This window comes from Ammospiza caudacuta, chromosome 6, assembly GCF_027887145.1.
Source record: "Ammospiza caudacuta isolate bAmmCau1 chromosome 6, bAmmCau1.pri, whole genome shotgun sequence".
Lineage (NCBI taxonomy): Eukaryota > Metazoa > Chordata > Aves > Passeriformes > Passerellidae > Ammospiza > Ammospiza caudacuta.
Window position 1 is genome coordinate 32,845,975 of NC_080598.1, and position 20,634 is coordinate 32,866,608.

At 43.6% G+C, this 20,634-nt stretch overlaps 1 protein-coding gene across 2 annotated transcripts in view; it reads right to left on the bottom strand.

The window, feature by feature from the left end:
- Window positions 1–9,692: 9,692 nt before the first annotated feature.
- Window positions 9,693–20,634, bottom strand: part of RAD51B (RAD51 paralog B) — a 354,337-nt gene continuing 343,395 nt past the window's right edge. Inside the window, exons 10-11 of one of the 2 annotated variants that reach the window (XR_009274842.1) lie at window positions 20,229–20,373; window positions 9,969–10,045 (exon numbers count right to left, since the gene is read on the bottom strand). Coding sequence is in view for 1 of the 2 variants with exons in the window: in XM_058807286.1 (XP_058663269.1) it covers window positions 9,894–10,045 (152 nt within the window). In the remaining variant the exon portion in view is untranslated. Of the gene's footprint in view, window positions 10,046–20,228; window positions 20,374–20,634 lie in introns of both variants that reach the window. The other variant, XM_058807286.1, reaches the window with a different exon arrangement.

Consider the following 20,634-nt stretch of genomic DNA (forward strand, 5'->3'; position numbering starts at 1 on the left):
TCAGCTCAAAGGCAGGCCTAGAGCTGGCATGAATAGCTTAAGATAGCTCTCTCTATGTCTAGGTCACTGGATGCCCATATGGGCTTATGTTTTTAATGTATATTCCCCTTGTCCCTCATTTCTCCCAGCAGGAGAGAGGTACTTCTGTGTGCTTGTGTGCCTTGTATGTGGCAGGCCAGGCAGCCCTGAGCCTGTACAAGTGCTTGTGAGCACACGCAGATATAGATGTGCCCATACAGACCCAGATGTGCCCAGACACACCCACATCACTAGTCACATTTACATCTGTCTATATGCATGCCTATTCTGCCATGCAATCAACATATACACAAGTCTGTTGAAACAAGCCCATTTTTTTCCTCTCCTGAATTGCCAAATGCTGGAAGCTGCAGGCTAGCTATTGTGGTTACCCTGATTCCCAGGTTTCTCCTGCAGTTGGCAAGTAAGCGGCACTGCGAGTTTCCTAACAACTGGGATGAAGTTTTGTGTAAATCACCTTCTAGGCGTTAGACTTTTCCCAGCAAAAGAGGGGGGTGGGTGTTTGGAGGAGGGAGAATTGCTCTCTTTGATGTGGGGATTAGTTCACATGTCAGCATTATCCCCTTTTTTTTAATATGCTGTGATTTATAGAAGGGCGGCTATGAGAGATAGCCAAGGGGACACCCCACGTGGGACTGACAGACACCACCTCCCAGAAAATACCTACAACTAAAGCAGCTGGCATCAACAGAAAGACTCCAATTGCAAAAAAATGAAAGCATTGTAAAAAAGCCATGTTTTGCCTAACAAATGTTTTTTAAAAATTAGGATGGGCTTTACTGCTTATTGAGCAGAAACTGGTTTTCCCAGCAGCAGAGGGGGAATCTTTCTGTACATCCACAATAAAGAAATTATAAATACTTTTTTCCTTTAAAAAAAAAAGTTTGTTTTGTATTTTCCCCTTAGAGCACACATCACTAGTTAGAATGAGCATGGTTTCAAAAATTATTATGTTTGCTTGAAACATATTTTGCAGTGGGACTGCTCCAGAGTTTCCACATTCTCCTGCATGAATATTTTATCAGTGCTTTAGAAAAACTTCACTTTTTGGTCAAAAGTTATATAGCTGTTCTGCAATCCAATCTTATGTCTGTTAGTGTTGAAGGAAACTTTCCTGATGTTTTTCATGGGAACTGGATAAGGCTCTAACTTATTAGGCTAGAAGCCATATTTAGAGTAGCTTTGCTTAGCATATCTGAATTATTTGGGTTTACTGCTTTGTGAAGTATATGGCTGAGGGGCTGGCAAAGAAGACAGTGATATATACAGTAAGAGATTTAACTTACTTGTATAGCTTGTATCAGTATTTTTTCAAATTTCTGTCTGTTTTGACCCTTTTCAGTTCCTTGTCTTTTTATTTTTCCAATTCTCTTTGAACAAAACTTTGAGCCATTCTAGTAGAGCCAAGTTTTATTTTGTAATTAAGAGTACAGTTTAATTTCCAGACAGATCAGCTCTTTAAGCTGATTCCCTGTGTGGCTGCTCTTGTGTTGAATGCAGTGGGGGCAACAAGGCTGCGGCAGCCCAGACTTTAGAGTGAGCTGCTGTAAAACTCTACCCTAAATAAGCAGTTTTATCGTGTTTTGACCACAGAGATACCATGGGGTCTTCCTTGAGTGTTTCTTTAGGTCCTCTCCCACCCACAGCCCTGCATTCACCCTTGCTGCTGCTTTGCTCACGCTCCTTCCAGCACAGCAGAGGCTGCCTGGGCACCTTACCTTGAGGGACAGACAAAAGCCAAATCACTTCTTTGCTGCAATGTTTCCAGTGGTCTCCCGCAATTCCCCTCGCTATTCTTTAAGCATAAAGAGGTTATTGTGTCACCCCCCAGCAACCCATGGCTGCCAGTGACAACCAAAGTGTGACGCACGGCGGGACGTGCCCCACACAAGCAGGCTTTGTACCCGGGGCGGTGCACTAAAGTGGCCACGTTCAAGTGTGGCCTCACAGTGTGACTTCTCCCACCCCAGCCGGGGCTGCTCCATGTGCTCTGACCCAAATGCTAATCGAACTACTTAAACCCGCAGTGAAAGCACAGACAAAAGCTGCTCTGGCATCTCTCCGAGCGCAGCCCTGGCCCAGGGCTCCTGTGAAGGTGTGCTGCAGCACGCTCACAGACCCACCTGGCTCCGCAGAGAGGGGCAGGTTTGGCTGTCAGGTGCCTGTGCATGCCCCACCTTGGCTTGCTACTCCTCTTTTGTGCCACTGAGAAGTGACTGCAATCACAGTCCTTCTGAGAAACATGCAAGAATAACGTGTAATGTGCACAGGCACCCTCTCCTCACAAACAGGTAACAGCAGAGTAATTCAGAGTGATGCTTCCTTCCACTCCAGCCTGAAGCAGGGTTGGGATGGTGTGTGGAGAGAGAAGGGTGACTTGTGGACTGGAAATGATAACTGTTTCCACAGCCTGGGAAACACACTGCATATGTTTCTGGCAAACAAGGGTATTTAAGAGACATGGCACATGCTGCGCTTCTTATTCTTCTTCACAAATGGCCCAGTGGAGCCAAAAATCAAAACCATTTCCTACTTATTTGTTCAAATTGTCAAAATATTTGACCGAATGAATGTCAAGCAGCATCCTGAAGACAATACTTCATAGAAGGAAAGACAATTTGGAGATCACTGTGTTCCCCCATTTCACTGCACTTTCCAGAAATGGAAAATCCTCCTTGCTGGTCTCCTGGCTGTGGTGTGGCAGGGTGGACAATGCCAGCTGACTACAGCCACAGACATCACCAACTTGTACTTTTTTCTACATACGTTACCATTTGGGGGCTCAGACCTGTCTCTGTTGTCGCTGGTAGCTTGAATCTCTCCTGAAGGGTTAAATAATTTTTTCTTTTAAATAAAGAGACAGCACTGGCTGATTAAACCCCAGTACTTATGCATGTATTTTGTTAATGCTTTTGAGTGAGAAAAGTGATTCCTATATTATTCAGGCATGCTCTCATCTCGGAGAAGCAAGATTTCTCAACCCCTGTTTGGATTGAGTTGGGAATACAAATTTAAGCAAAGTTTGTTAAATGCCATATATACTAAGAATTTAGATAAACCTTTTCAGTAGCTATGTTTGAGTGTAACTGAGACTAGAACTCAGATTTTATGATTTTGATGGCTTACAGTTAAGAATGAACAATGTAATATAATATAGAGAAATAATCAAACAGCCAGTCACACAGGACAGGCTTACACTTTTGAATACATGACACTTTTGAAAATTATGAGAAAAGCAGAGAATTTGAAAAACACTGTCAATTTGGTTGCTTTTTTTTTGTTTGTTTTTAAGTAATGTTGATAATGACAGAGCTTAAATCAGAACAATATGAACAGACTGCAACTTAAAACTTTACCTGGTCTTTTCATTTAAATCCACAAAAATGTAAGTACAGGCTGGAGTTCATAACAAGCTGGACCCTTCCCCTTCGAAAAAGAAAGAACCAAAACTGAAATCAAATGCTCAGTTTGATTATCCAACTGTTTGGCACAAAGGTGCAACTGGCTTGTCTTTCTGAATGAAACCCAGAGGGACATTAGACCCTGACTGCTAGACACAGCTCCCATGCTTCCAAAAGCTGATCATGAAAACCTCAGGTGGAGGACAAGAACTCTTCCTGCAGGAGATAGCTGCCCTCCCTCACATAACCCTGATAGCAGGAAAGTACTGTAGCTGCTGATGCATCAGAAACAGCCCTTGAATATTTCTGCCTGTCATCCAGATTAATTAAAAGATCACTTCCATTTGAGATTCTCCAAAAGCATGTGTTTTTTCTGATATGTCATATATAAGGATGACACAAAAGTAAGTATGTCACCACTTTCACAAGCTGTGTGATGAACTAATACCTGCATCATCTAGAATTCGGTGATGGAAGGGCTGTATTTTCGTTTTGCCTCCCTAGTAACAGACATATTATCAATGTCCAGCCAAGGTAAAATTCTACTGGACCATACTGTGTACCTTGTATGCAGGCTTTGAGAAGTGATTTCCATACCTGCTGAAGCAATTAACCATTAGTGCAGCAGTTGGGGTAGAGCAAGTGAGGCAACCACAATGTGCCTTCAGGTGGTGAGCAGCTTCAGGGCTAAACGGCAGCCTTGTCAGACACTCACCTGGTTCCACTGCTTGCACTTACAGCTCGGGAGAGAGCTCAAAGAGTGTGGAAATTCTGCAGCTAAATAGCCACCTTCTTAGCACCCTGCTCAGTGCAAAGCTTCCCTAGCACCTGGGTAAGAAAACAGTGCAGGGGATTCACAGGAACAGGGGCTGGGGTCAGGAGAAAGCACTAAACCTTTGCGTGTAACTTTTCATGTGACCAGGCTGGCGGACCAGGGACTGTGGGTTCCATTGGCAGGCAGTGGCTTGTGGAGAGCTGGGAATTATTATATAGGATTGGGAGAGAATGCCAGCAATGCACACAGAGCCCGGGGGGGAGGATGAAAGGCAAACGCCACGCAATGAATGAATTCAGAAATATGCATGCAATTTCTGAATGACTTCTTTCCCTTTGCTGAACCTGCACACCAGTTTCTGCAGCCACCAGGGAAAGCCTCACGCACGTCCCACGGCTGAGAAGATCCGTGCCAACCCCCTCGGCTCTGCCAGCCCGCACGCTGCTCTGCCTGCCACGGCATGGGCACAGGCCACCCGTGCTGTCAGCGGCACGAAGGGCAGGGTGTTGGTGTGCCAGGAACGAGGGCCCTTGCCAAGACACCAGTGAGCTCCCCAAAAGCAGCTGCCCTCGGGAGGAAAGCGGGGTGTGGCTCTTCTGAATGCGGCAGCTCCCACTGGTGGTGGCAAAGCTGTGGGGCTGTGGTGAAACCCAGAGCTGAGGGCAAGGGGAGAAATATTCAATGTTGCTGCCTCAGCAGTCCGAACCCAGCAGTGCCAGAACCCCTGGCTGGGGCAGAGCTCATCTGGTGCCGCCTCCATTGTCACCATGGTGGCTGGGGGCCCACCTGTCTTGTGGCTGGCCTTCCCAGGTGGCTGCAGCCAGATGGGGTGTGCAGGCATGGGCTTTGAAAGCACACAGGAACAGTAACTTGCTGCTTCCCCACAGTGTATAATTTTGGAAAGATGGGAGGAGGGCCATCTAGAAATGGTGTCCCTGCAGCTCCTCACTTGGCATAGTAGAACCATCTTTTATTATCCTTTGGGGCTACAGCTGAAAACAAAAATTGCTTTCATTTCACTTTGGCAGCAGCTCTGGTTGTGTGTGCTCTGGCTGCTTTCTTAATTACAGTGGTTGTTGACAACTTCTGATAGAGACCCTCTCTTTAAGCAGTCCCCCCACTCCCCCACTCTTTTTGCAGTCTGAACACATAGCAAACTGGGACAACGTTCTGTAAAAATAAGCTCACTGTAACTCAGTAATTCCCATGCCACAGTTATGCTCTCTTCTGTCCTCTCAGTTTGTGCTGCTGCTGTTTATTTCCTCTTTCTGGCTATAAGACGTTTTATTTATTAGTGCTGGATTTCCTGTTGCCTGCAGCTGCCCGTTCTTTACTCTCCCCAGTGCATTTTGCCACGAGAGGCTGTCTGTAGGTTTGTTGTCCCACTGACTGGGGTACTCTCATCAAGTTTGGTTGGTGGTTGTATTAAACAACACTTGACAAAGAGGGGGCTTCCATGGCAGCCTGGGCATACAAACCATCCCCCCCCCCCCAATAAACCAGAGGCAGAGGAGGGGTTCCTTTTTTATGACTTACTGATGCAGAGATTATGCTTTTTCAGATGGCAGGAACATTTATTGTTTTGCTTGCACACACTGCACCACACAGGGGAAGTCAGCTCTTTGACTGGACACGTCTGCAGGCCTGACTGACAAGGGGCCTGCAGGGGCAATCATTTATATTTCAGACTGTGGGCCACATCATGCTAGAAACATCATGCAGACTTTACACATGTGAGGTTCATGAGTGACTTTCCTGATCTTTTGAGGACATTCAACATCCTTGTAGTAAACAGAAAAATTGCTTTTACCAAAAGTGAGATCATGAAGTGGAAAAAAATGTTTTGCTGCTTTGAACACGATTTCCCTGCTGGAAGGAAGAAGGTGGCAAAAGCTCTTTATGCTCTGTGTATTACCAGCAAGGCCAGCTGGAAAAGCTCGCTCATCGACACTGGAGAGAAGTGCTTCATCTAAATTCTCTGTTGTCCAATAGCTATCTGGTATTATTTCAAATGGCAGAGAATAAGGTTGAAGCAGCATCTAATGGTAATAGTCTATTTCTTATGTTTTGTGTGTAAGGTGCTGCCCTAATTTTATAATTTTTTCTTTCTGTTTGGAAGGAATTTGATCTGAAACTGAATAACGAGAGTTAGGGGTGAAGTGAACCCCAAGGCATGGAGGTGTGTTTTACAGTGGTGCAGCCATGGTCCTATTAGGATGTGATCTTTTCAGCTGTTGTTCATGGTGGGCAGTTGCTGGCAGAGAAGCTCTGCAGGTGCAGCACCATTTAGACACTTCTTCCTTTGTGTCAGATGTTCAAGAGCTGCCCATGACCATTAAATAGGGAACAGTCCTCTGACATCTTCCAGGTAAAATGGAAATGGGAGATCCTGAGCATTTGAATTATGAAAGATCCCAGTGTGTTACCTGCAAGCCAGTGTTTTAACCCCAGTGTCCTGGCCAAGTTCCAGCTCTGCTAATTACATCCTGCCTATGTGAAAATTCCCCTGCATTTGTACACTGCTTTCTTCCTCGCTTGTTTTCAGCAGCTGTGTGGAGTTGCCAGGTGCGGTGAAGCGCTTGCCATGTTCCACCTCAGGCCTGGCTGCCTTTCAGCAGGGAATGAAATGAGCACTGTGCACAGCATTTGCACTGAGTCCAGATCCTCTGCAGGAAAGAGTGCTAGAGAAGCAGCCTACCCACGGGCCAGTGCTGGAGCCTTGTCACAAAAGGTAACAGCGTTAAGAGGCCAAAGGTTCTAGTGCTGGGGTACATCATAAGGTCACAGGAGAGACAGGAGGACTGATTTTTCTCCCAATATCCCTCATCTACAAGGCCTAGAATAGCTGGTACATACTGATCTGGTTTTGGTAGCTAACTGACTTCAGATTTGTTTGCACAGTGCAAGAAGCTCTCAGTCCTGTGTACACTGGTCACTGTCAATATACATCCAGCTTTGCATGTCTGGTTATGTCACAGTGTGAATGAGAGAAGCTAAGGGGAAAATAATTTAAGAGCTTTAAATCTATAGATTTGTTTCCTTGTCTTCTACTTCATCTCATACACATTGCTTTTTGTTTGGCCCTGTTTGGAACAGCTCTCTTCAACTAACCATTAATCTCTCTGGTAAAAACCTCACTCTTACCACTGGAGAAGAACTGGCTGACGGATTATCCCTCTCTTCTGAAGAGGTGAAAGAGATGGCTGCAGCGGTAGTTACAGGATGCAAATAATAAGAAGCAGTAAGAAATGCAGGTCACATACAGAAGGATAATGAAATTACATCTATTCAATACACGAGTGACTTATTGGCTCATCTGTCTGATCTTCTTGTCAGCCAAGACAAGAAGATCAGACAGATGAGCTCTCTTGTTGATGATGGCATTTTTACCACAGTTCTGCCTAAATATTATATGGAAATACATACAAACATGTTTGAGATTGCTTTCAACAGAACACCAACTCCACTGGCAGCAGTGGAGGCAGAACATGCCCAAGGCAGATAGAGCAGTGACTTGTTTTTTTTTCCCCACCTTACATCCCTCTTTGATCTTTTCAACATCTTAATTCCATGGGACAGCAATCGTGAGCAAGGGGGAAAACCCAAGGTTGTCTCAAGGTGTGATGCCAGCATGTTTTCACTATATCCTAGGAAGGGAAGTAGAGCAAGTCTTGGAAAGGGAGGGAATGTATGTTGTTTGTGGTGTAGGAAGGTGTGTTGTTTTTGGTGTAAGACAGAAAGCTGGGACTCAAAGACCCAAGTTCTGTTACCACGCTGCCCCTGTGACCTCAGCAAAGCACAACTATTTTAGTCTCATTAGCCCTCTCTTTAAACTGTACTTGTTTCATGGGGATGAGAAGAAGGGGATTAAGCTTTAATTCATTAATGTTTGTAAAACATTTTAAAACTTGATGGAAATTTCCCAGGTAGTGCAGAGAGCATTGGAAAGCTTATCTCCCTCTCCAACTGCATACAGCTCTGCAATATGACCAAAATGAGTGAAAACTCCTTGCATTCTGGTGTTTATAATAATGAAACCCTCCAGCTTCCCCTCTCAATCCTTCCATGTTTTTTTTTTAAATAGAGAGAGACAGCAATGAAAAATTTTAGTCTAAACAAAGTGCAGTTGCTCCCTGGAGACTTGAATGCATCTCAGTGGAATTTTCCCTGCCTTCAGTCTATTGTACTTCTTAAAGGTCCTGGAACCAGGCATGTGACTGTAAGAGCAAAAAACACTTCTCTGTCTGAGTACTCTACCAAATATTTACAAGATACTCAGATAAAATGGCTACAGGCAAGTTCAGCAGGGTTTGAGTGGCTGGTGGTGCAGCACTGTCAAGCAGAAAATCTAAATCTTAGCTAAAATAAAATTAAAATTGCATGTTACAAAGGTCTCCTCAAAGCATAAAACTGGTAACACTGAAGCTGCGAAATTGCACTTCCCCAGGGTGAAATGTATTACTTTTAGAAGTAGCTTATTGAAATGCAGCAGCTTCCTTGTTGTGATGGAAACTGCCTTGTTACAGGAGAGCCCAAAGCTGTGTGAGCAAGCGTGCAAGCAGAGAGCTGCAGAGTTGGCCTCTCCATGCCATCCTGTCTGGTGGCGGGGAGTGATGCAACATCAGCTTCCACATCTCTGCCACTGCCAGCCTTAACAGTGTGCAGTGCTTTTTAGTAGGGGCCACGTGCTCCCAGGAACTCTCTCGTCACCCCCAGACTGCCAGCAAACAGCAGATGGCAACCTGCCTGCCTGGCTGCCCCAGGTGGCCTCACTGCAGTCGTTTCCTTGCTGGGTTACTTCAGCTACTTCAGCACTACTTCAGACCTCTCATATTTCTGTACAGTTCTCAAGAGGGTGCTCAGGGAGGCTTTCCCTGTGATGGCAGAGGACAGAAGCAGCCTCTCAGCCAATGGTGCCTTCAGCAGCAGCTGGCACTAACTGAACCCATGGCTTTCCTGTAGGCTTGAGAGCCAGGAACACATCCTGATCACAGCACAGCCAGTGATGCTTTTAGTAGCCTTGAGCAAGTCACACATTCTCTAAGTCTGTAAGGTGAGTAAACAGTTCTGTGGTTTGCAGTCATGTTGTGAATACTTCAAAAGTGCTTTGAAGACAGAGAAAGCTGAGCAGCTGTAATACACATTGATCTTCCCACTGTTTAGATTGCTACCTGTTCTCCTAACATTCTGAACAGTCTGAGCCCAGCTATTTGTAACTCTTACATCATTTCCAAGTGAGTTACAGGAATAAGTACTTACTGTACTATTGCTTTGTAATCAAGCCACTGAGTGGGCTTATCATTCTCTTAAAAAAAGGAAGTGAACATTTCACAGTGTTTTGGGCTGTGGACACTCCTGTGCTTGGCCATTGGTTCCTCCAAACTGATGAGAAGGTGAGGTGAATTAGGACGGCACACGTGGCCTACACTTCTTCAGTACCATGTATGTTGTTCAGAGGCTTTTATTATTAGGTCACTTTAATTAACCTAAACAAAAGACAGGTTTTCCCTAAGTTCAGAGTTAACTATGGCCCCACATATAGAAAGAACAGCACTTGCTTTTAAAGTCAGTCTTTGAAGAGATGAAAGAAGAAGAATGTTCAATCTCTGCTTCACCAGATTTTTGAAAGCCAATGTCATCATTCCTTCAAGTCTTTGGCGAGGTTTCATTTGTCCTTTCTATAGATTTGATGTATTTCTTGAAGTCTCACCAGTAGTGCTGGGTAAAGCAGCATCATGTAAAGTATCTTTCAAGGCAGTGTTCCTCACTCGTATGGGCTGCAGGGCAGGATTGGTTCCTTCCCAAACTAAATTAGTTTGATCCTTTTGATCTGAAACACACAGTAAAGACAAGACACCTCAATGACGATATTTCTGAATGAAATTGCAAAGTTGCCATTTCCTTCAGCAAACAACCACTTGGAAACAAATACAAAAATACAATAATACAAAAAACAAATCAAGGTAATAAGTTCACTATGAACTAATGGTACAAATCTGCTGAAAATGGATTGATGTGCATGTAATGATCCTCTTTTTTATGCATGTCTGGTTGTCCTTCTAGTTACCAGTGTCCAAACGCTCCTTCTCATTCTGGCTGGCAAACTTTCTGATGTGCTCTAGAGCCAAACTTTAGACTGGTCAAGGCCCCTTTACCATTCTTTGCCAGAGCTCTCAAAGGCCAGCATGTATTTGCTGAGAATACTGTACTTGCCAGGGTACTTGCACCACCCTAATTTTCCAATAAAACTGATTTTTCATAGCCAGTACCCATGAACAGAGAATGGGATGTGCAAGAAGATAGACATTCTCTACTACAGCTCATGTTTGACAATTCAAACACATTTTCTAGAGTTAAAGAGAGCACATCTAATAGCAATATGTTTTCTAACTAACAGCAAATAGCCTTGGATTCAGAGAGAATATTATGACTCCACTTTACATGCTTTATTAATACCTAGGCTGAGATCAGAGCCTGCTCCCAACCAGTATAATCTGCTCCTCTTCTAGTCTTAGACCTCTGTCATTGACAGACTGTAAAGTGCTTTGGGATGAAGCAGTCTCTTAGTAAATAAAGGACATTATATGACTGTGATTAGACACTTTATGTAGAAAACAGGCTGTTGTTTGTGAGAGGAAATATTTAAAACCAAAATGAAAGCCTTCCTGAGCAACCTGCAAGGTGACGAACACAAACTGAGAAACACACACGGTTACCAGGACCAAAATATCCGAGGTACCAAGCAGCAGTCAGATCATGTCATGTCCTCAGGTTTGCTGCTATTAACTGTGCTGCAAGGCATCTCAGGCCTATTCAAATATATATTTCTCTTCCACTCTCTGCAGGTGACCCACTGAGACAAGCTCCATCATAGCATAAGTGCCTGAAGGACTCTGCAGAATGGCCAGCTTCTACCTGGGCTGATTCCTACTGTGCTGTACCAAAGCTTGAATAAAGTCAATAAACCTGAAAGGAGGAAAGTAAAAGGCAGGATATTTTACAGTAAGAAGCCATGATTAACAGAGGTGATATTGTAGAAAAACCACAAGGCTTATTACACAGGTTGTCAAAGTAAGTTGTATCTCAGTTTTCCTCTTGCTCTTTAGCCCTATTTGTTAACTATACCAAAAAGGAACTACACTAGAAAAGAGCTGCTCCTATAGCTGTCCTGGTATAACCATACTGACAATGATGATAACTCTCATTTCCCATATTCCTCAAGGGAAATATGCTACACTGACAGAAGCACCTCTAAGACTGTTTAAAACAGCTTTGGTATTTACTGCAAGACACCTAAAGCACTACCCAACTGTACTTAAACTTAATATAAAGCTGGCTTGACAACCCCAAAAATGTATAGGGAGTCCTTCTGTGAATTTACTGGGAGAGAATAAGTGAAGTTTTCTATACTCCATCTAGCTTTGGGAGAGGGCTGACAGCAAATGTATCTGAGAACCTATTTCAATAAAAAGATAGGATAAGAAAGCAATTCTTTACAAAGAAACAGCTCATCATGAGCCTCTGAGAAGTCTATATTCTCATCCTATTCAAACAAACAAACAAACAAACAAATCCTCAAGCCCTACTCTCTAAGCAAGGGAACAGAAAATACCACCTGTCTTCAAGGACAATCCAGACATTCCATAGTCATGACATACTAGGCTTATGAACATTGTCATTCTTAGTGCATAGAAGATAACAAAAAATAGTTTTGTGGTGTCATATTAGCCAACTACATTTCTGAGCTTTAGATAGCCCAGTAAATGTGCATTTTCAATATGCTGTCTCTTTTTGCTTACTTGTTTGTTTCTGTTAAACCATGATGTTTAAAACAAATCACAGGAATCTTGGAAGTCTGTTTAACACCACTGGATTTGAACAGCATCACTCAGGAATTCCAGGCCAAATGAGTCTCAGGTTTTGTAAAGTGGATGACCATAGTTTTTAACTACAAGAATACCATAGCTTTGTTCTAGTTTTCAGTAAGGTCCATTTTCTACCAAACAGGGTTTGTATAGGAAGGTATGTATGATACCACCCATCCATAATCACAAATTATAAAACATAACACAGTTTTTTTTTCTGGAATAACTGCTGGTTACTAACAGGTGCTGAACAGTTCCCATTGATTTTGTGTGGAATAGCAATACCGAGTTGTATCTGCACCTGAAGCAGGCCTATGTGCTACATAAAACTGCTTAGATTTCTACACAGCCTCTGATTTGATCTTTTGTTATCTTCTCCAAGTGATTCAACTTGGAGAAGTGGCCTGATTATATCATTATAAGCAAGGACATGTAACCCTTTCATGGGGCTAGAAGCCATTGCAAAGTTATTTGTACTGAACACATGCAAATCAGCTTCAGTTTGAGGTAGTCTGGGGGAAGTCTGGGGGGATTTCCCTGCTTTATGTAATCATTGTTGCTTCTTAGCTTCCTCTCTTCACATAGCCAGGAGACATAGGCGTGACACTGCTTGGTAGTTTCTCAAACTCAATTTGAAAGCAAATGTCATGTGCTCAGTGACCTACAGCAGTCCTATGGCTTTCAGTAAATCCTCAGCTGCTGCTGCAATCACATCTGGAATGAAGGAGGCCTGAAGGAGCAGTAGGGGAATAACGCTACAGACTTCATTTGCTGGCATACTTTGACAATGGTCAGCAGCCAGGAGGATCTGTGTGCTATCCCTCAGCTCTTACTCTGGCCTAGCCAGAGCCCTGATTTCTCAATCCTCAATCCACACAGAGTGAGGCACCTTATATGTGGTGAGTGCTGTCAGTTCGCTCTCCAGACTGTGGGGCACTCACAAGGCCCCTGCACACCAGGCTGCAAGCACACAGAACTGGCTGCCCTCACCTCCCCATGAGGAGGTGAGGAACAACACTCACACCATCTGCTCAGGAGTCTCCAGGCCCACCAAAGATATTCACACTGAAATCACAGGCTGGACAGGTAGAAGCTTCAAGGCAAGTAAGAGAAACCCTCTATCCCTTAGCAGCCCACAGAGAGTTGTGACATCCAGGTAAGCCTGCTCAGGGCTCTGCTGGGTATCACTCCCCACAATGTCTATCATGCTGTACACATTGTGGTGTTATGATTCCAAACTGGAAGATTTATAATTCAGCAACTATTCAGATTCTGAGAAACACACTTACTGAAAACCACTAAGCTAAGGGAAATAGGACAGGTGAAGTAAGCCTGGTGGCACTGAGGAGGAAGGAAATCTCCCTGCAGTGTGCTGATAAGAGTGTGCTTCATATATACAGTGTTCAATCTGGACAATCTGCAACTGGGAAAACACAGGCTAGCTGAAGGAAATTCAGCTCTGGGCCCTAGGGACTGAATTAGTCTGTTAAAATGCTTTGTTGGTTTTATTTATCACTGCTTAATTAGGATGCTTGACCAACACACTGGAAAGATAGTAACTGTTAAATATTCAACAAGCTGACCTTTCAGTTACAATATTGCAATTCTGAATAAAGTTCATGGAAAGTTTGTCCTTCCTAGGTACTCCAACAAAGCCAAAGGGAACTAGACTGGGCCAAAAAAATAAAAAAGCAAGAAAAAAGTAGGGCAGTACTGTGGAGACTTGCTTCAAAATCCAAGTCTTGCTATGGGCTCATTGAATGATCTCAGACAAGTTGTTTCCTGCCCTGTGCTTCAATTTTTTCCATCTGTAAAAAGAGTACAACAATGTTGATCTTCCTTGTAAATCACTGAGATGAATAGCTAAAAAAGCGGTAATATATTATTAATTACTTATTATTTCTGAGGAAGAAAAAGCAAAGAGAAGAAGTCATCAATCTTTCAAGGTTTTCTCAATCCTCAAAAAAAAAAAAAAAAAAGCACAACAGAATGTGAATTTCACACAACAGAAACTTTTGGCAAATTACCTTTAAGAAGAAATAGTGGGTACACAATTAAAAGACAATTTAAAGTGAGCAGACACTCAGGAAAATGCTCCAGATGGTGAAATGAGTTAGGCTGCAGAGCAGGCTCCCACAGGAAGAGATGAAACCGCCATTGTTTGAGACATGTGAAACTGAATTCCTCAAAGTGCTGGTATATACAATACAAGGAATCATTCTACACTGTCTCAAAGTACAGTGGCACTGTGATGACTTGAGAGAACTGTACCTTCCATTTCTTCAATTTTAAGAGAGAAATGACTCTCTCTCTCTGACTATGGAGAGCTGCAGACTCATTTATCAATACAGTATCTGAGGAACATCTTCTGAGGGGTAACTACACTGTGTTTTTGCAGGAGATGGATTCATCAACCCGTAACAGATCTTTCACATTCCTAATTCTGATGTCTGAACGTGGTATGTTGAGGGGAAAGAAAGCCCCCCATTCTCTGGGAATTACAATGTGCATCCTACTATTTATTTCCTTTATTACAATCTAAAGAGAAACTGAGTGGCTTGATTTTTACAGGCAGTGATTTGCAGAAGAAATACCATTATTTTAATGGGAACCAAATGAGCAATCATTACATAAATGGCATTATGAGACACGGAACTAATGCTGAAATGTTAAATGCTTGGGTGAAACTCATCAAGATGGGAACTGACAGCAGCGTGCTGGAACATTGGGGTTTCTCCACACTCAAGATACTTCTGCAAACATTCCCCAGTGCTGTTTATGCTAGTTCAGCTCCTCTGGAGGTAGCTCTGGAAGGCATCTGACTTCTTCTGTTGTTACTGGCTTAAAATCTTAAGACCATCTCTGAAATCCAAATTCAGAGCTTTGGGCCAGTTTTATTGATAGAACTTGGTTAACTGCTTGGAGCGGGTAGAGTAAGAAAACTTTTTAAAAGGAGCTGGCATTAGAGTTTTAATATCTTCATTTCCTCTTGGTCTCATACCTGCTGGTAGACAAAAACATGCTGTGAATTGATTCATTGGGCAGATGAGCACTAGTGATCCTGTTTTACTCTATTCACTTGGGCAGGACAGCCATGGAGTGCTCCTGATCCCTTCTCAGCTCCTTGGGCAGGAGAGCTGGTGCCAGGAGCAGCAGGATGTGCAGCCCAGCATGCCTTGCCTGCCCCCTCCACCAAGGGCTGGCACTGCCCGCACTTCCTCCACCCCGTTGCTGGCCAGGGACTCAGCAATTTCCTCAGGAATGAATCACGAACAAAAAACCAAACAACAGCTACTTAAGAAGGTTTCGTCTCCCTCTGGAACTGTCCTGAGCAGTATCATATTCCTGACAGTTTATTCTTCAAGAATTTAGTCATCTAAGGTTACAGTGACTCATGTGATGAACCTTCTGCCCATTTCCTGGAAAGAGTCTTGCATGGTTCTCTACACCTCGTGCCATTTTCCTTCAGGGTCTCAGTTCTCACTTCATTTTCATATAGTTCAGCTTTCCTTCAATTTTGGGGTGGAGGAAGAAAGCAAAAATTTCTTGAGTGTACTCATATTTACAATGTAGCCAGAAAGCAGTGTGGTGAAAGAAACATCTGGAAAATAAAGATGGATTCTGAACCAGAGAATTTCTTTTGGAAGTAGTTGCCTCTTGGGCTGAAATCTGGTTAGAAGGAGCTGCTCTATAAAGTGCTGTGTGGTCCAATATGATCATGAATTTATCAGGGCTGTACCCTGTAAAATATTTGAGGGCTCTTTCAGATCATTGCTTGGGTAGGTGTGACTCACCCTGGGCAAATGCCACTGATGACAACCACCCTGACACAAAATATTGAATGAATTGTGCTGGATGGGTACCAAAGTAACCATTTTATATACTTGGGCCAATCTGAAAGAAACTTCTGTGCAGAAAACAACTGCTTCCTTTCCCTGATGGAAGTTCAAAAGCTGCTCACAAAGAGCTTGAAGGATACTTCAGCAAACTCTGATCTAAGTGGGGTTGTGCTGTGCCTACAGCAGACAGCTGCCTGGACATCAGCGATGCCCAGGCCATCTCTTATAACCCATACAGAAGTGATACTGCTGCATGTTTATATTACAGCTAAAGCAGGGAGTGGGGTTTAGTGTTCTTGATAAAATATCCAGAAACATGTGAGAGTCTGAGAGCATCAACTTAATTTCCAAAGCGTGAAACAGCTCAGCAGCAGCGCCAGTGCACACGAGAGATCAACTCCTTCTACACCTAAGGGGACAGAGAAAGCATCCTGACTTACACTAACTTGCAGCAGAGATAGTTAAGGAATTTGCAGATCTGTCTGACAGGCCCAACATGTCCAGTGTTCTTACAGGATGATTTCAGTGCTCAGTTATACCAGTGTACCTGGCATGTGTGCTGGTGTGTGTGTACGTATATGTATGTGTGTATATATATATACACACACACACATACACACACACACACACACATCAGTACATATACACTGACACGCATCAGAAGTCTGTTCCCTCTAAAGGGATATAGTGCCAGGCCAAAGCTGGCCTGACATTCTTCTTTTTTTAAAAAAAGTAAACTTCTACAAGCCCTGATTCCAACAGAAATGTTTCCATGATTTATTTTAAGAAGAGAACATTCCCCTGCAGTGCTCACCACAACCCAAACATTGCAGCACTGTGCAAGAGCATGAGAATCAGAGAGGAAACTTAAGAATCTATTTTCACTGCTTCAGAAGAGAAATAAAAAGAGCAAACAAACAGGAAAAACAGTGAAAAATAGATTTTATTTTAGTGGTGTCTGTAGTGTTATCTGCAATATAGCTAAGGAGAGTAGACTTGAAGCGTGCAGGCATTTCTATTGATTTCTGCAAGACATGACTAAATGTGTGATGGGCACTTGTGGGAGCCATCTACATTGTAAAAAAAACAATTATTTTTCTTGGGTTCACCCTTCCTTCTCCTCACACCTTACCTTTCACATCTGAGAAACTGAACAGTAGACTAGAAGAAATTGCCTCACTGTTTTCAAATCTGGAAAATAATTCAAAGCATGGGCAAGCTATGCAGAGAACAAATTCCTCACTGGTGGGAGAGCACTTAGATCTTGAAAGTAATGGGAAGAGTCCTTCCTCTAAATATCTGGAGCCCTCTATTGTACAGAAAGAGGCACCAGCCCTCAGTGCTACTGTTTGTTTCTTTGCTCAAATTCGCAACAACCAGCAAGACTTAGAAGGAAAAGAAGGGGCATATGTTAAGAGAAAGAACAAATGAACAAGAACAAGTTCCTGCCATAACTACTGGCTGCAAGCACACATGCATGCAGACATGCACACACAGCACACAGGGCCTCAGTCTGAAAGATCTGTGTACTGAAGACAGAGAAAAAAAGTGAGTGAAGCCTGCTCAAAAGGAACCATAAAGACTGATCTTGTGGCAGATTAGTGATTGCACCAGAAAGTTTTTGGAAGCCGTAAACAGGAAATGGTTAAGTAAAAGCAGGTGGAGCATGCTGATTGCAGGAACAATGCAGGAAATTGCTGAGTGTCTGAATGGATGCAAAAAATCTGCTCTTTTGCTCAGATCTTGGCAGTCACTGTAGGCCTACTCCACCTTCTCCTGGTCTTCCCTCTCTACCTTTGTCTTCCCAAGCTACAGTCTCAAAGCCTGCAAACACCTTTTGCTTGAGTAATCTGCCCTTCTTGAAATTTGAAACCAGTTCAGGAGAGTTGGGAGGTTCTGCTTGGAAGGCAAGAAACAAGAAGGACTCACCTAGTTCAGCAAGAATGAGTCACAAGTACTCAGCAGTACCCACTGCCTGCCAGGAGTTTCAGGTCTGAGGAGCCTGAACAGCATCTCTGGCTACTGCCCCAAGTGCTGAATTCCCAAGTGTATTTAGTAGAAGAGTCAATCAGAGAAACATTACTCCTCTGGCCCCTTCCATTCAAGGGGGCTCCCAAAGCCCTAAGCTGTAGGGATCATCCTCCATCTCCACTGAATCACAGTCCCTTCTGGGAGAGAGCACTGCAGCTGTTTAATAGCTCACAGCAACAGCACACAAGCAGATGGAAAAGAAAGTGAAATGTGCAAGAGGCATTTTTTCCACTTTCCTTCTAACCTTTCCTCTCTCCTCCTCATCCACAGCCATTTGTGCCAATTCCAGACTACTCCAGATGTGTCACCAGTCTGCAGAGGCTTGGCTCTGGAGATAGGGGCCTGCTTGCCAACTGCAGCCTTCCCAGTGCTTTCAGACCCAAGGGTCAAGTTCCTGCTGCCACACTCTCATCCCTGGCTGTGCTGCCAGATGTGCTGCAGGATGAAGTGCAGACATGCTGGTAAGGAACAATTCTGCTTTCTTCTAGAAGAGTATGATGCTGATATAAAATTGCTTAACATACACAAGACACTCTTGCCTTCAAAGTATACTAAAAGTCACATTAATGCTGTGAGAAAAGTGAAGAAGTACATGGATTAGTTTGAATCATTTTGATCTTGTCTACATCTTGAGTATTGGATGGTAAAGCTCTGTTGGCAAACTCTCACTTAGATATTTCTCCTCCTCTCTACACATACATTTAAAAAAATCTGTTTCTTCTTGTATTCTGAGTAAAGAATGGCAAATGAGCAACCATGGAGTTACAACTGCACAAACAAAAAGATTTTTCTGGCAGAGAAATCTTGCAAGAAAATCCTACTCTTTTTTGACATTGTTATTTTGGCAAAATTTACCAGGTGTTACTGGGAGTTCAAACTTTTACTGCCTTTTCTGTATCTTTTAAAACAGAGAGTTACTCTATACAACATAACACTTTTAAAGTTCAAACTCTTAAATCCTAGTCTAGACAGGACCTTTGGGAGTAAGGTTTAAATTCGCCCTGAGCAATCTCCCATATCCCACACTTCTGCCCAGGCCAAACCTTCCTGGGAATGTCCTGAGAACAGTGGTGATCAGAGACCAGCACTCCATACTGCTGCCCCCATGGGAGGAAAGAGGTGGCACTGCCAAGGAAAAGTTGGTATGACACCTTCTGCAAGTGCCACCACACTTGTTTAGGTTGCCATGGGACAGAAGTGGACAGAGAGGATGTGTGCTATCAGCTTCAGGTGGATGGCAGGTCAACTTCAGGTAGTTAAACCTGGGCACTGACTTCCAGGAGAAAACAATCTGTGATTCATACAATTCTAAGAAATGGAGAGAAAATAATTGGAATGGGCTGAAAAAAAATTAAGCAGGTGCCTCTTTCCTGCTCCTTTCACAGTTTCAGCTTTCCTGCATCCTTACTCACACTTTTTTGCACTTAAGTTGTTGAGAAAATTAGCAGGAATGAGGTTCCTGGTATAATTACAGTTTGCTGAGAAAATCACAGCCCACAGCAGTGATTCCTTTAGTGCCAGAGACAGATGTTGCTGAAGTCTAATCACAGGCTTCCCACTAACCAGCCCTGAGTCTAATCTGTCATCAGCTGAGAGGCCGCTGGCTCCCGCCATGCGTGTGAACCCCAGCTGCTGAGCTGGATCCTCTCCCCTCAAGCAGAGCCAGGCAGTGCCAGAAGGAGGGCATGTTTCCATTCACTCCCCGCCCTCAGTTACAGAGATACCACAACTTCAATGTGCTGCTTATCTCTCCTCCAGGCCTAGTATCAAAGCCTTGCTGGAAAGGGCTCAAGTGGTTGTTTTCAACTTACAGTGTGTAGTGACTGCAGTTCAAAAATACAATTTGAGATAAGTTGAAGGAGAGGCTTTGTAAGAATGGCCTGTAGCTAATTTGTCCTTCCAAAATGTGTGGCATTTTCTGCCTCCTAAGAGGACAAGGCTGCGCTCAGTGATGGGTCACATAACCTCCAGATGTTGATAACAACAAGATCCAAAAGTGGATGAGTGCTGATGAGCACAGAAATAGGAGGAAGAGAGCAAAGCAGAACTGGGCATATTGAAAAAGGTCAGGAAAGGGCATACATGCAAGAGGGGATTGAACAAATCTCTCCTACGTGTTACAGGCATATGACATTGCCACTAAATGTTTTGTATCTGACATCCAAAGAGCATTGGGCCACTAAGAGCACCAGGCCATATCTTTGAACTTCTCTATTGTGGTGAAAGAATCTCAAAAATCAACAGATCCCATCAGTGCCCCTGTGCAGGCAAAACTCACCGTGGTACTGGATTAACATCTTTAGATTGGATTCTGGTCGTGGAAGGAAACTGGCTGAAGGAGTCTATTTCAAAGGCACATTGCTGCAGCATTCAGAACCAGTGAGAACTGGGAAAGTCCTTAGGCTGGTAAGGGCTTCCAGCATCTGTAAAGTTAACAAGGGCCCTGAAGTAACAGGGGAGATGGTAGGTGGAGAGGCATAGATTAAACAGCTGTGTTTTGCATAAGGAGCTCTTAAGCAAGGCATAGGGGAACTGAGTTGGTCATCATTTCTGGTCAGGAGCAAAAGCATATTAAACGAGTTGACTTTCTGAAACAGCCTGTGGCAACTCAATTTCTTTGTGTTTAGCTTTTTCTGAATCTGCACACGGTAGCTGGGCACACACTATAATAATACTCAGCAGAT